General features: G+C 40.2%; 1 protein-coding gene across 1 annotated transcript in view; it reads left to right on the top strand.

Moving 5' to 3' along the window:
* lrrn1 (leucine rich repeat neuronal 1) overlaps window positions 1-12,337 on the top strand; it is a 14,054-nt gene extending 1,717 nt beyond the window's left edge. The window contains exon 2 of the mRNA XM_005726603.1: window positions 9,214-12,337. Coding sequence (XP_005726660.1) covers window positions 9,361-11,514 — 2,154 coding nt within the window. The 5' untranslated portion in view covers window positions 9,214-9,360 and the 3' untranslated portion in view covers window positions 11,515-12,337. The remainder of the gene's footprint in view (window positions 1-9,213) is intronic.
* The last annotated feature ends 4,600 nt before the right edge of the window (window positions 12,338-16,937 follow it).

The raw sequence follows: 16,937 nt of genomic DNA, 5'->3' as shown, positions 1-16,937 counted from the left end.
CACACACACACACACACACACACACACACACACACACACACACACACACACACACACACACACACAGAGTCTCCTACTGTGCATATGTTGCAGGTGTCTTTCTCTACATCTATCTCTGTGTAGGGTTTTTAGGAGACATCGAAACTCATGGGAGGGAGGTTAAAGCCCCCACCCCCACCCCCACCACCGACAGTTAGGTCCCGAGTCTATAAATACTCACTATTATTCCTGTAAGAAGGGCTGAGGCGTTGAAGCTTTGTCTTCCACAGACACTTTGGTAAAGACATTAGTATACAGGCTGCGTGCATGGTATGGTGGGAGGGCTTAAGTGATAGGTGGTAGTGTGTTATTAAAGTCCCAGTGTGGAGAACAGACGAGTGATAACAGAAGTTGGTTGGAGTGAATGGAAACTGAGTGCTAATCATAGTGAAAATCTGCGACAGCTGTTTTTGGTCTTTAGTGTCTCTCTTTCTTTTTTTAAACTTATTTTGTCCTGTTGTTGTTCCTTTTCTTCCAGCACTCCTCTCCGACCCGTCAGGGGCTTGACAGGAAAGAGTCTATTTGCTTACATAACACACTTAACTGTCATTCAACTAACATCATCTTTTGAAATAATTTAACTCCAAGTGCTGCAGGTTAGGTGTCACAGGTGCAGTTTAAGCTTTTAACTAGGCAGATTTACCAGCTTGGTGAAAGTAGGATCGTCATAGCAGGAAGCTCTGGGATTGCTTTCCAAATTCTAAAATAGCTTTGCTGGAGAGCTTCTGTAAAATTAACAAAAGCATAAAAGGTTGTATTTACTAGAATATCTGCCTTGCACCCAGTGCAGTTAAGGGAATTGGTGTAAAAAATGATGGCAGAAAATGACTCTTCTGTTGACCTTCAGTCTCAGTTTCATGTGAATCAGCGCTTAAACCACAGCATCCTGCTTTTCCCAGAATGTAGCTTGATATCAGGGATTTTTTTGTGTATGTAAGTGTTCAAAAGCATGTTTCAGAGTTACAAAATATATTGTTTGCCACATTTCCCCAGCTAAGTAAAGCTTTTTGTGTCCATAAACTGAAATCCATGTGTAAAATTTATGATGCGCACCTTTAATCAGCTTTGTAACTATAAAACATATTTTATATTTGCACACTTTGATCATTTATGCTCTTATCACTTCCTCTTTGACCAGATAAATGGCACGTATTCCCACATGTAAGAGTTTAATAAAACATTTGTGCATCTGGTGAGATCACAGTTGAAGAAGTCTTTAGGATCATAGAGGAAGACCTGAAAAAAAAAAGCTTTGACAAAACAAAGTATGAAAAAGGTAAAAAAAAAAAAAAAAAAAAAGAGAGAGAGAGAGAGAAAAAGTTCTTCTCCCCCCAAAAAACCCTGGAATTTTTCAGGACAGTCAGGCTTTGATGTTATCCACTGATTTCCTTTATAAAACGTAGAACACAGCAGTAAGCAGCCCGCAACAGACGTGTGTAGTTTTGGCAAAGTTGACAGGAGTTGCCAGGCTAGAGTGTGCAGAAGGCAGCAATCCAACATCACACAGTCTTCGTACCAGGGACTTGGCTGATTAAAAGCTGATCCAACAGCACTGGACACTGTGTTCTCTCATACACCTGTCGGGTGATATTTAGAACATTTGTAGGAAGGTGTGTCACTGTGACTTTTGTGGAAATTAAATGAAAAGCACAGTCCTTTTTGACTTTTTTCAGTCAGCACTTTGAGATCTTTAACAAACACATTGCTGCTGCAGCAGTAGCTTATAGGAACATCATCCAGTTATAACAGGTCATCAGTCATTGGTGAATTGCTTTTAGTCTTCCCATAAATAGATACATATGTAGAGGTGAGAAAAAAGTGACATCAGTAACTGAACAAAGATCATCATTAAAAATAATTATCAGCACTAATGTCCTTGCAGCTTTACTGTCACTCTTTACTGCTTCAAAGTTGATATCTGTCATTCTCTTTGCTATTAAAAAGCCCATAAACAGGCTCAAGTTTAATTCGGTCCATGGAGACGTTTTATTTTAAAAAATTTCTTCCCTATTATTTTTCTCATCGGCTGTTTTAAAAGTCAGGGGAAAAGCTGGTTTAAAAAGTGGCAATTATCGTTTTCCATCCTCAGAGGTGACATTGCTGATAATCCCATTTTCAGAAGACACTCCAAAACCCAAATATATTCAGTTAGCTAAGATTTAAATCATCACTGTGGAGACAGTTTCTGGTTAATTTTCTATTGATTGACTATTCATTTGACTGTTTAGTCGTTTCAGCTTTTGTCTGGGTAATTTATCCTGTACTGGGGGTTTTTTTTTGGGATCAGTAGCAAGTTCAAACCGCCTGTTTTGTGCCATTTCAACGTCTGCATGTCCCGCTTACTATAAGATCTCACTCACTGTTGTTCCTCCGAGACTCTGTTGTGTAATTCAGACTTGCAGTATGCATCAAATGCATCAAATGCACTAAATGCAGATTTCTACACACTGGAAATCGTGGGCTCTCTGGCTGAAGGTGAAACAATTTTAAGAAGTGTAGAAATGAAGCTGTTGTAAAATAAATAATGCGTACATTCCTGGTGATGAAGTAGCCCTGTCATTTCCAGCCAGGGAAACCCTAAAGTGAGTCATCTGCTATGAAATCACTTGAGCCTTCACACTTGCTCATATGTTAATATATGGCAGAAATCCAGCATGGTGACTAATTTGTCACAGTGCTCTCCAAAAATACATGAACGTGTACGTAACACCGGCTATTTGAGACCCTGCAAGGAAGGCAAGTGAAAAGTGCGGATGACCTCATCATCCTAATAATAATAATAATAATAATAATAATAATAATAATAATAATAATAATAATAAGTTTACATTGCAAGAGCCGCCGAGGAAGGTTTAACCATTATTATTATTACATTATACAATATTATTATAATATATAATTATCATTATTTTGTTAACTGACATTTTAGGTAGATTATATTTTTCACTTCGACCTCTTGTTGTGTTATTTGTAGAACATATCGCTTCCCGTCACTCAGGTTCTCTCATCTAATTCAGGAGTGTTTTTGTCACCTCACTTTGGTTCCCTTTGTGTCATGATGTGTTTATAGCCACCCTGGGGTTGTTTATCTCACCTGCTCCGCCTGTAATTTGTTTTCCCTCATTTGTGTTTTATCTGTTTTTTTGTTTTGTTTTGTCTTTTTAATCCGTGCACACTAATAAAGTAAAACTTAAAAGGTGAACCTGGACCAGAAGGGAGAGTTCTATTTCAGGCTCCCGAGAGAGCCCTAATGCAAAACTCTTGTTATCCGTTTATTAAATCTCCTTTTCATATTTCGCATGTTACTCTCAGTTGATGTTACATTTAAGGGGGAAAATGCAATCAGACAGACATCATAATTTAGAAGCTTGAACGTTTTCAGAGAGAGACCTTTTGTACTTTATGACAGCGGTCCCCAACCCCCGGGCCTCGGAGTCATTTGGTACTGGGCCGCGAGAGTTAAGGCTCAGGTGTGAAATGTATGGTTTTCAGGGTTTTTATCGGTTTTCAGCGTTATTTTGTTATCGTTTTTATCGTTAACTCGGTTTTCCTGGGTCTTTTCACGTGTGTTATGAATAAATCTTCTTTTTTTCGGTACCGGTACTGGTTTTATTTTGTTGTATTTATCCGCGACACCTTAAAGGCCGGTCCGTGAAAATAATGTCGGGCATAAACTGGTCCATTGTGCAAAAAAGGTTGTGGACCGCTGCTTTATGACATATTCCACTGCACACACGGGAACCACGATTAAGTGCTCATCACAGACACGTTCTACAGATATTGATGCAGGGAAACTGGATGCATTATCAAACACAGTCTTAGCATATTAGCCAGGTCATGACCTGTGGCTCACCAGTTCCTGCAGACAAATGTGATATTTTTAGGGATGTGTGAGGTCAGATGTAAATGCCATGTGTCCCGGTTCCCATTAGAGTGTGAAATTTTAAGTATTGCATCAAAAGTTTCTAAACTGACCGGGGTCGGCTTTTACAGCATGACAGACTCTGTTGTACTGACAGACTCTGTACCTGCCGCTATTCATGCTAAGTGGATGAGCTTCGAAGTTAGCCAAATAAATGGGACCCATCATAATAACAATGGGGAAATTATTCGTTAAAATATTTTTGAGTTAGAACATATGAAAAAATTAAGTGCACATTTGTATTTACTTTTTTCCTTTTGCCCCTCTCTCATCCCTTTTCAAAAAATTAATAAATTGCCTGTTGGTTTCAGCTTTTCTTTTGTATGTTTTTTAATCTTTGAGAGCTTTTATTGAAGCACACATGTGCAGCTGGTGAAAACGAGCTGTAATTGGGGGGTTTTTTCTTTCTTTTTTCAGATTTTATTTTTGTCTTTTGCCTTTATTAAAAAGTGACAAGACAGGAAAGAAGACAGGAAGGTGAGGAAACAGAGTTACAAAAAAACATGATTTGGCACCTGCGTGTACTTATTAATTTAATTATGCATGTAACAATTTGAACAAATGTTATAAAAGCCTCCTTTTCACATTCTATGTAATCTACATGTGAGCTATGCGCCCTGTTGTGATGCTTGAGTATCCACTGAGGTATCAGTGGATTGAGGGCTAACTAAACGGCGGGGTCAGCTCACTTTTTTTGAAAGGAGGAAGCTGAGTAACCGTGAGATACTGTGATGCAAAAGATGGATGTGCTTTGCATTAGACACAGCTTAAATAACCAACAAATGCCTAAATTTCATCTTAATAATGTCTTGTCTTTGTGATGTGTCTCACCAGAGCATTGCACAGCAGAAATCAAGTCTTCCATAGATAATGTGCAGCTGTTTTCACAGGTGTCCGTTTGTGCCCACCCGGGGTAATTAAGTTAATTTCTTTTGGCACTATGAAAAAGTTCTGCCCTACCACGAGATGAGCTTAATGCATTTTGTCAAATCCCAGGAAATGAATCATTAAAGGACACTGCCAAGATCTGAAATTTAGAAAGCAAGCCACAATCCCCCATTAGCGTTAATAGGTGCATCTGGCTTCACTCTAAGGGCTGCTGTGATTACCATAAGATCACTTTGCTAACTGCGTAGATATTGTATTAATAGACTTAACCCACTAATGATGAAGGTGGCAGAGAAAATCATTCAGTTTCCTGTGGAAGGAATTGTGAAACTGATCTTTTTTTTCTTTTTTGCAGTCATTGCATTGAAACCTATCTGAAGTGTGCCTGTGTGTGTAAAATGTGTAATTATACAGTAAAGGTAGTCATGAGAGCTGAAATGAAAAAGAGTCAAGCAGACTAATGAAAAATAAATGTGTGTCTGTCGAAGAGTTGAGAAGTTTTGCAGTTCAGGTTACCGATGCATTTCTGTGAGCTGTGATGTTAAAACACCTACCCATCGGTGTGATGAGAAGGTGACACAAAACACTTCATAACAAACTGCTATTAATGTCTGAGGTGACAGAGCTGAAATCTCAAGCTGTGGCGTTTGGTTCAAGTGTCCCATTCACAGGTTCAGAGGTACCTGCGGTTAAAACCTGGTTTTTCCTCTTTCCTGCCTTTGCTGTTGTGTTGTTGATTTTTCCTCCACCTCCTGGGTTCTTTAAGCTTCCCTGTGTATTTGTGCTCACAATTGACTTGTGCAACCTTTATCAGTTTTGGCCCCAGACATTTTTTGTGTTTGGGGGAAAAAATCTGGATTCTGATATTTATGTAATTTTCACCTTTTACATGGTTGTAGATATATCAAAACAGCATTTAAAGTATTAGTTGTGTTTTATGTACAGTACCAAAAGGGATAAGAAACTTCTTAATCTTACATTGTATAAAGAGGACAAAGCTGACAAAGTTGTCAGCATTCAGCAGGCGGGGAGAATTTAAGATTATCCCCATTTGTGTTAAATACAGGAGGGCAGACAATAATATATTCCTACATCTGCCTTATAATGTTGATGTGTGGCATATTTTAAACATGTTTTGCAGTCGTATGTCGTGGATATGGATTTAAACACTGCTTTGAAACACGTCGTTTCATTAGGATGACACTGATCTAACAGTGTCAGAATGGACCTTTATCATTAATTGTGCTCTTTTATGCAAAATAATTTCAATATTTACAGAACAAGTTTAAAAAGTTTACATATACTGTCATCATCTTTATCCGTGTTTCTGAAGATATTCCCATGAACTCAGCTAAATCATTTTAAATACTGTATAACAACAGAACATTTAGTCATTGACCAAGTGACAAACAAGCACTTAAACAATTGTTTCTGTAACGAGATTATCGGTGCATTAACGCTGCTCTCGCGCTCTCTAGTCTTAGATTCCACTGATGTGCTGCTATTAATTAAAGTGCCAAGTGACCTGTTTCTCTCCTCTGGGTCTGATTCCAGTACACTACACCCAGCTAATCTGCACTTCATCATCTCCATCTGCCAAACCCCGACTGCGTACGCAGCAATCGTCACAAAATACCAGCCTTTAGCTTAAAAACAAGATCTGTCTCACCAATGCTCCGCCCTGTCCAAGGGGAATCCCTGGTATAGGCGGAACAGAGTCGCGTTGCTGTCTCCTTGGTGCTGTTGCCAGGCAGTTTGCATTCAGATGTATTACTCAGCTTTCTTGCTCGAAAGCCTCTTAAGCGGTATCTTCTTAAGCTGGTGTTGACCACAAAGAAGGTGGAACCATTGTGAAGGCTGCTGTGTGGCTCTACACTGGGTGGGTGGAGTCCTAAATAGACCTAATTAACTGAGGGGATAGCTTAAGTGTCTCTGTGGTTTACTGAAAAGCCACTGAGGACAACCTAATATTACTAATTAGCATTAGTAAAGATACAGCAGTGACAATAGTTATTAAGTGGGAGAAATGCATGTGTGCTGTAAAGATGTAAACAAATCGAAAATAGAAGAAAGGATGTTGAATGTAAAGCTGCGCAGCATCGCTTTAAGCCAAGTGCTAAAGTTGATGTGCTTACATTAATAACAGAGACAATGATAATGTAGTATTATCATAGCTATCATATTGGTAAGCCTTCCCATATCTTAGTTTAGCTTTTAAGTATGTTAGCATTTGCTAACAGGCAGTAAGCACAGCTGAAGCTGATGGGAATTTCTTTACCTTTGTATCTGATTTTGAGAGAAAATACTCGACAAATAAATGAATAAAAAAACAGCGTTGGATTTTAAAAAGTTTTGGCTCCACAAAAAATCTTACATTTCATCTCCAGAGGCAAAAGGGCAAGTTAGATATATTTTATTGGCAGTGCATCCAATGATTATTGAGACAATTCACTCAAAACAGCAACCGTGGGTGCACTAAAAAAACTGCCTGGAGCATCACCAACATAATCTGAATTCATCCAGTGGAAAAGTCAAGGAGTCAGAGTAAAGTTTCTGTACGGTAGCTACAATATTGAAGTCCACACCGAAGTCAGCATTATCAGTCCTAGATAAAAATGTAATGACTGTATTTCACTTGCTGTCACACACAATGAGGGGTCTAAAACGTGGCAGTGCTTTCAAGTAAAAGCTGCCAGATTTAATGCTCTATCTTCCAACTCCGTGAAGTAGGTGTTACTGCCATATGGGCTAGCAGATGCCCATCACACCACTTAAAGCTCCTACTCCTTAAACAAAGCGACTGCATGGCCAGATCAAGGTTTCTCTTCTTCTCACAACTAACAACCCACTCCTTGAATTTGTAGTCTTAAGCCTTGTTAGAGCTGAACAAATAAACTTTTGACATTCTTCATTCTATATTCAGCTATTTGTGAAAAAAAAAAATCCTAGGCCCGCTGAAATAATTTTTTTTCATGTTTGCCCCAAATTCTGAATGCTGAAGACACTGCATTAAAAATTAAGCAGTGCATCTTTTTTTTGTTTTCTTTGAGGCTTGGCATGTACCAATATCTCACAGGGTGTAATGATGTTCGGAGAAGCTAATGATCGAGTCCTTATGGGCCTGTTGGAGAGATGAAAGCCCTCGATGGAATATGAGCTGTTTCCAAGTAGTTCAGAGCAGTGTTTTGTGCATGCATTGTAATGAGCTGAAATTGCATTTTCTCAAAACTGTTGATGCTGCACATAACGACAAGTCTCACAAGGATAGTGGAGAGGCAGTTGTTCTTACTTAATCTTCTGTCTTGTGTAATTGCTGCATTTATGAGAGACATTAACGATCTTTGATATTTCATTAATTCCTACAGATAACAAGATTAAGCAGAGGATACATCCATGTCGGGGTAACTGTGAGGTGTACTGTGACACAGTAGCGCTTTGACCTAAATGCTAATATCAGCATACTAACACGCCCACGGCAGCAACAATACTGATCTTTAGCGGGTATAATCTTTACCATGTACCATGTTATAATATAGGCTCACTTAAGTTTTAACATAAATTTCTGTATCATGTTTCATCCAATAGTGAGTGAGATATGCAAAAAGAACAGTCAGAGAGGCACATAAGTCATTAAGGATATACTAGGCTGGTCTCAGTTGCACCTGTACCTTGCCCAAGCACAATTGCTACCCCCTCCTCCCATCCCCCCACTGGTAAGTGCTCACACTGCACCTAATGATTCTGGCCTGAGCACACTTCACGTTGTCTCAGCATTTCAACCCATTCTCTCCCACGCACATTCACGCTTTTGAGAAGTGCTCTTGCAGAGCTTAAGGAAGTTTCTGATTTTCTTTTAACATTTTGTGGCTTAATTGAGTCCATATTTGGAAGCAGTGACACACTGTCCTCTCACATGCCTTATAGATTTGTTAATTACTTCATTTTTACAAGGGCAGCTGTCATTGAGGAAGGATTTGGGTTCTGTGTTTGGTTGCTCAGTAATCACACTACGTGTATACTATGCTCAAGTCCAACTGAACATCATCTGGGCCAACATCTTCAAGAACTCTGGAGTGCAGTACAAAGATCAGAGGTGCTCGGACACAGTACCCATAGTGGGGATACACCCTAAGATCCATTTTCGGGGCAACAAAGATATTTGTAAAGCTTGAATTAGCACCAGTGTCTGGATATGGAAATAGTTGCTATTCCAGTCTGGACAACAAACCGGTACTGGTGTTGTCTTTTCAAATCTTAGGGCCAAGATAACAAGCTAGCTAACAAGTATCAACCCTTTATATTCTAAAAATGAGATGGAGATTATTTTCAGTATAATGACATACATGTTTTCTTCTTCTTTTCAGGTTATCCTGAAACTCAAAGATCCTGCTGTGAATTTCCTGAGCATTTGATTTCATGGACTTAAGGACATAATCTGTGGAAAGTCTGGTTGATGACTGTAACACACTGTTTTCCCAAGTCATTGGACCCACCTGCTGTCCCTCTCCATCATGGCTAGATGGAGGTTAGACTGCCTTTTTCTGGGCCAGGTGTTTATTGGCCTGATCCTGGTATCAGCAGGGTTATCTTTTGTCCAGAGCAATGAGTGCCCCCAGCTGTGCGTGTGTGAGATCCGACCCTGGTTTACCCCCCAGTCCACGTACAGAGAAGCCATCACGGTAGACTGCAATGATCTTCGTTTGACACGCATTCCAGGAAATCTTTCCAGTGACACTCAGGTTCTCCTCTTACAGAGCAACTATATTGCCAGGACCAGTGAGGAGCTAGAGCAGCTGTTTAACCTAACTGAGTTGGACCTATCCCAGAACAATTTCAGTAGCATTCGAGATGTTGGTCTTACCAATATGTCCCAGCTCACCACACTTCACCTGGAGGAGAACCAGATCACTGAAATGCCCGATTACTGTCTGCAGGATCTCAGCAACCTGCAGGAACTCTACATCAACCATAATCAGATCAACACGATCTCTGCCAATGCCTTCTCTGGGCTCCATAATCTGCTCAGGCTTCACCTCAACTCCAACAAACTCAAGACCATCAACAGCCAGTGGTTTGAATCTACACCCAATCTAGAGATCCTAATGATTGGGGAGAATCCTGTTGTTGGAATAATGGACTTTAATTTCAAACCACTGGGCAATCTGAGAAGCCTTGTATTGGCTGGAATGGATTTGACAGACATTCCTGGAAATGCTTTAGTAGGACTTGACAATCTTGAGAGTCTCTCGTTCTATGATAACAAGCTTGTCCGAGTTCCTCAGAGAGCACTTCAGAAACTACCTAACCTTAAGTTCTTGGATTTGAACAAAAACCCAGTGCACAAGATCCAAGAAGGAGATTTCAAGAACATGCTGAGACTGAAGGAGCTTGGTATAAACAACATGGGAGAGCTAGTTTCAATTGACCGTTATGCTTTGGATAATCTTCCTGAACTCACTAAGTTGGAGGCTACAAACAACCCTAAATTCTCTTACATCCACCGCCAGGCCTTTCGTGATGTTCCAGCTTTGGAGAGCCTTATGCTGAACAATAACGCTCTGAATGCCCTCTATCAGTCCACAGTGGACTCACTGCCCAACTTACGAGAGATCAGCATCCATAGCAACCCTCTGCGCTGTGACTGTGTCATCCAGTGGATGAGCTCCAACAAAACAACAGTCCGCTTTATGGAACCTCTTTCCATGTTTTGTGCCATGCCAACAGAGTTCAGGGGTATGCATGTGCGTGAAGTTTTGCAGAATAACTTAGCAAACCAGTGCTTGCCCATGATTTCTCACGATACCTTCCCCAGCCACCAAAATTTGGACATTGGAGTGACTGTGGACTTGGACTGCAGAGCCATGTCCCAGCCAGAGCCTGAAATCTACTGGGTGACGCCCATGGGAAACAAGATATCCATCGACACCATATCTGACAAGTACAGCCTCAGTAGTGAAGGTACACTGAGAATTTCTCATATCCAAGTAGAAGACTCTGGCAGATATACCTGTGTGGCCGAAAACTCAGAGGGAGCTGACACTAGAGTGACTGCCATAAGGGTGAACGGCACCCTGTTAGACAGCACGCAGCTTATGAAGATCAATGTCAAACAGACCGAATCTCACTCAATTCTCGTTGCCTGGAAAATAAACTCCAATGTAATGACCTCTAACCTCAAGTGGTCATCTGCAACCATGAAAATAGACAACCCACATATTACTTACACTGCCAGAGTACCCGTGGATGTTCATGAATACAACCTGACACATTTACAGCCAGCAACGGAGTATGAGGTGTGCCTCACTGTCTCAAACATCCACCAGCAAACGCAAAAGTCATGCGTTAATGTGACGACAAAGCAGGCTACCTTCGCCGTTGAAATGTCAGACCAAGGGACCAACACTGCTCTTGCAGCAGTCATGGGATCAATGTTTGCAGTCATCAGCCTGGCCTCCCTGGGTGTCTACATTGCCAAGAGGTGGAAGAGGAAAAACTATCACCATTCCCTGAAAAAGTATATGCAGAAAACCTCATCAATACCACTAAATGAGCTGTACCCCCCCCTTATCAATCTTTGGGAGGCAGACAGTGAGAAGGACAAAGAGGGTTCTTCTGAGACCAAACCCAGCCAGGTGGACACCACACGCAGTTATTACATGTGGTGAGAGCAGCTTTGCAAGTGGGACACTGTTTTAGGAGCACAAATATACATATTTGCTTCTTTGTGTAAAAGTGAACTGAGCATTTTTTTTCCTTTTCTTGTTTCTTGATTTATTTATTTTTTGTTCTCTCAGACTGAAGCGGGCGATGAACCGCCATTTTCAAATCTCTAGTTTAGCATACTGCCTTTTTACCCAGTTTGACACACAACACGGCAGCTTTGTTTAGCTTCCTGGACTTAGTAGTCACTGTGCTTTACTTTTAGTACTCGTTTCGATGAACACAGCATGAGCATCGTCATGGATTCGGTACACGTGAGCAAAGGAAAAAAAACTGAAATCCAAGATGTTTTTGATTCGTTTCTCTGGCAAAACTGTTAGAGACTGTAATCTTTCTTTCTCTTGTAAAACAGTTTCACCGTTGACTGTTGTGCACTGAAATATATATATATATACTAATTTGTCTATCAACTCAAATATAAGCTGACAAAGTATGTTTAGACTTGATATACTGTCTATTGAATAATGTTAGAAATTCTTCCGTAACGTTGTATCAGCTATGATTTAAGTTTCTTTTTGTCCGTTAAAATAACCATATGTTTAATTTAGAGTTTAAGTTTGCAGAGCCACTGCTGTAAGCCAGCAATAGAAATATGAATGTTATAAACTAGGTAACTAGATGTAAGGCTTTTTAACTTTCTTAAATGCTTTGTTTCTTATTTTGCTATAATATGTCTACAATCACTGGTTTTGTTGTGGTTTACACACACCAACATGTTGTTCGTTGAGGAACAAGTTAAATAAAATCTTTTTTCCTCACATTTTCTAAACCATGATTTCAACACCAAGCCTCTTTTTTTTTTATTGCAATACCATTCATTTACCATTGTGTGGTGCATGCAGCCATCGATTAATCGATGAATGACAGACCGAAGCAAAGGTTTAACAGCCGAAATTATTCTTAAAGGGGAAAACTCATCATCTATTAATATCCTATGTTGGGTTTTATTAATATCAGTATGATGAGAATAGCTGTAGGTGTTAGGCTGTAACCCAAGTCTGTCAACACTTAGACTTGGGCTGTGTTGATGGAAAGAAAATTGAAGATGCAGTTATCATAGAACAATTTAAATTCTTCTCTCAGAAGACTATAATTACTGCACAATATGCCTTAGAGTAGGTACAGTAACTTGAAAAACCAAGAATTTAGTCAATCAAACCCAAGACAGTGGATGTTTTTGTTGCCATAGCATTCCCAAGTCCATAATAGAAAGAAAACACCCCAGGAAGTATAACATAATCGAGACAAACCAAAGGAAATGGGGACTGTGGATAATCAACAATTACAGTAAAGGCTGCAGCACTGTTTTCCACCAGGCAACCGTTCTAATAATTACCCAACTGTCTCATATTCTCATTTTGCATGTTGTGCTTCATAAATTATACATCATTTCTCAGGCTGAAAATTATTAATCAGTGTGCCATGTTGGATTTTCATTCGCTGGAATATTATTAGCATCATCTGTGCTTCTCCGTCAGTAAAATTATGCAGTGCCCTTTCTGCAAAAAACAAAACAAAACAGAGAAATTCATGTTGAGTAATGTGCAGCCCAGCACTGTCCTAGCGAGGTCCAGAACTACATCGCAATGGAAATCCAAAATGCGATGGCTCTGTGTCTAGAAAAAGTGTCTTTCCGGTGGGAGTCCTGAAGCTCTGTTTGTTTCTGATGTTGACTGACAGCTCTGGGCCTTGTGGTGCAATCAGACAATCTCCGTTTAGTCTCCCCTGACAACGTGTTCATTCTCCTGCGTGCTCTCTCCGCCCCTTTTCGCCTCAATTATTGCTGCAATGGAGACAAATCTCCTACGCTGCAGGGGGAAAAACAATGGACAGTTCATCAGCCATTCATTACTTTATGTGTAGCAGCTGTTTCTCTGTCATCAATTATAGTTTTCAATGAACAGATATCACTGCTTTAACAACGGTATAGAGTTTAAGGATTCTGCATTGATTTAATAGCAGGGAAAACCGTCACAGTTTGGTAAGTTGTCTTTATTAGAAAAGATGTGATGTTGTGTGAATGCTAAATAGCAGGTGTAATGATTCGACAGGATGTGATACTATTCACAACAAAACAGTCTGGGCAGAAACTCACAGGACACTTACACAATCATTATAGATTGTGCAAGGAAATATCAGGAATGTTGTTCATGCTGCAAGAAGAAGACACCTCATGAGTGGTCGGGCATTTGTAAAACCTGAGCATTGAAAGTGCTACTTTGAAACATCCGCTGCAGTCCTTTAATCTGCAGGAAATGGGCGAGCCTTTATACAGACTCAGCGGGTAGCCTAGTAACAGACCGGAAATCAGCTCATTGGGACAGCTATCAATGAAAGCTTTTCAAAGCGTGCGGCGGAGCCTGCACTGTGTCCCATCCCAGTGGCCGGTTTCCATGACAACTCCTCCCTTCATCCACCTGCAGGCTCTGGCAGCCAAGTGAGAGAAGTCCCCGGAGCCTGAAATACCACTGACAAGGTCAACACCCTGCAGGTGGGAAACCACTAAAACATCATGTACGCTTTCAAAGGTGCGGAGCGAGAGAAGCTCAGTCTTTGCGCTGAAGGTGAAGCAAAATGACATGGGGGAGTCTATGGCTTCCTTTTTCTTTTGTTACACTCGAGGTGAACGATGTAAAACTCCAGCTGAAGTGGATGAATACTGTATGAGAACCACAATGTCGGTGTGCAAATATTTGTGCAGGTTCTAATTCTTTTGGGGGCCATTGGATGATCTCTGTTTCTTTGCTTGAAGAGGTTTTGTCTAATTTATTTTCCATATTACGTCAAGTATTGTAAATGGGTCTATCTTAAAGCAATGCACAGAAGTGAGCTTAGCTTTTGTTAGACATTTACAGACACTGTGATTTCACATTCAAGATGAGAAGAAACACCATTTTTGATGTCTACTAACCAATGTGTTTGGAAAATGTTGAACATATTTCACAGCATATACTAGCTGTGAGAAATGATGGCATTGGGGATACATATACTTACAACTGAAGACATATGTTTTTCTTATGTGAAATCTTATGCTAAATAGAAATCGCCACTCTACATGACTCCTGCTCACCTGGCAAATTAGATATGTTAGCATCATCCAGTAATGACCAAGTTTAACCCCAACGAAGGCCACTGTTGAAAGCAAAGTACTAGCATATATTGAGAGCCCTTAAGATAAGTGCAGTAAGAGTTCTCACAACCCAGGCTTCTCTCTGCCTGTATTTGAACAAAGTGATGAGCTCACAGGCATACATAACCACCATGGCTCCATGTTGGACATTCTGGGGAGATTTTGGGTGTGACTTCACACCTCCTCTGGAAAGTGAGTGGCTCTCCTGCAGAGACAGCACCTGTGAGGGTTTTTTACTGCTATCCCCAAACTCTCAGACATGAAATTTTCACTACCAGTAAAGTGCTCCTTACCTAGATTGTATATGGCGAACAATGCTATCCAGCTGATAGAATGAAGCTAAGCAAATTAACAAAAACACATCTTTTATCCCTTATTACGACAGAACACTGGAGAGACGCTAATGGCAGTGAATTTAGGAGAGCTGAGGCAGGATTTGTAACAGTGGGGATGCAGACATTTAAAATGCATGTAGCTTGATAGTTAAGCTGCGATTTCTTTCATATACTAGATGCTGATTACATACACCTTGTATCTCACATTCTGTATTGGGGCAACTTGGGGTTCAGTATATTGCCCAAGGATAATTTGAGACATGCACAGGAGAAGCTGGGGACTGATGGCCCACTCTACCACCTGAGCCACAGCTAATTACCCTGGGAGTTTTTAATATTAAAATGAATGCGCTAAACTACGGTAAAGACACACACAGAACCTTAAGATCTCAGAACCTTTATAGAAGCCTATGATAGAAAAGAAAATCACATCTTGGCCCTCAAGGATGACTGAACAAAGCTAACTGCAATGGTTAAAAATAGTTAATTTATCTTGTGTTCAATAGCTGTTCTTTGAAATTAATCTACTGTGTGACAGTAAGGGGTTTCTTGCCATGGACTTAATTAGTCATTCATTCCATCTGGATGTTTACTGTGTCATTCCTCCAGTCCTCCGCTCCCCCATTTTCCTCCTCCTGCACATAAACTGAAATCTGCTGATTGTAGCGCAAATACACAAGAAAAAAGAAACTTGTTTGATTGTTTTTTTCTTTCTTTCCACTTGTCACGAAGATAACAGAAGAACAGAAAAACGTAGTGTAGCAAATTACTTTGTAACATAACACACCGGTGAACACTGTAGTTATGAACCCCTCACTGATATGAGAGTGTGTTATAAAGCCCTTTATGTTGAAGGGCTTTATAACACACTCCCAATTAAACCTTACAGGTTTTAGGGTGCTGGTTTAGCTCAGACGGATGCGCAGGCAACCATATGCCACATGGCCAGAGTTCGAGTCCAACCTGTGGCCCTTTGCTGCATGACTTTCCTGGTGATCTTTACTGTATCTATCCAATAAAGCCAGTTAAAAGGCCAAAAAATATATTTGGCCTTTTAACTGGCTTTATAGACCACATCAGCTTTTCTTTGTCCTTGTTTCTCTTGGTGCTAACATTAGCATGCTAACTGTATAGTGGTAAACATAGCTGATGAACTTCAGCATGTTCACAATGTCCTTGCAAATTCATAGCATACATGCTCAGTTTCATCATTGGTGCACACCATTAAATCAACATACTCTAAATTTCTATTTCTTTCTTCTACATTGAGTCACACAAAGCCTTTTCTTGTTAGGTAAACTCCAAAGAACATCCAGATCTATGTTTTCAATGCAGCTTCTATTAGTTTTTCAAATGTCCACGAACGGTCGCCGAAGAGCAGAAATGAAAAACTGAAATTATGGTAAACAAATGCTGTCTCTGAAGTATTGGGGCAATGAGGCAATGAGCTCCACCAGTGCCAACACAATATCAATTTGCTCGTTGAATAGTGGTGAGAACATCGCTTCGCAGTCCGTACACTGATGTCACCGTGTGATGTTAAACAAACTGAAATTCATAATGCGGAATACAATCAACAAGAAAGAAAGTGATTTGCTTCACTTGTTCTTGTCGTGTACTTGTTGGACTCGACTGTGATGAGATTATTACTTCTGTAGTGTCTGAATGATGGCACACAAAAACACAATAACAGCGTGGAACCATAATGTATTTCAGTAATGTTAATCATCTGTTAAATGCATAATGAATTGTTGGATGGATTGTTCCGCTGTTTTCTCTGAGGGCCCAATTAAAGCGCTACGCTTTTTGCCTGCAGCCTACTGTGAGCGTGAATGTGTGTTAAGTCTCGGGGCTCACACAGAGGATTCAAGCTCATTTCCATCTTCTTAGATGTAGCTCCTAC

The sequence above is a fragment of the Pundamilia nyererei genome, unplaced genomic scaffold (assembly GCF_000239375.1).
Source record: "Pundamilia nyererei isolate P.nyererei 1_Seehausen unplaced genomic scaffold, PunNye1.0 scaffold00021, whole genome shotgun sequence".
Taxonomy (NCBI): domain Eukaryota; kingdom Metazoa; phylum Chordata; class Actinopteri; order Cichliformes; family Cichlidae; genus Pundamilia; species Pundamilia nyererei.
The sequence above is the reverse complement of the archived record's forward strand: the minus strand, read 5'-3'. Positions and strand labels throughout refer to the sequence as shown.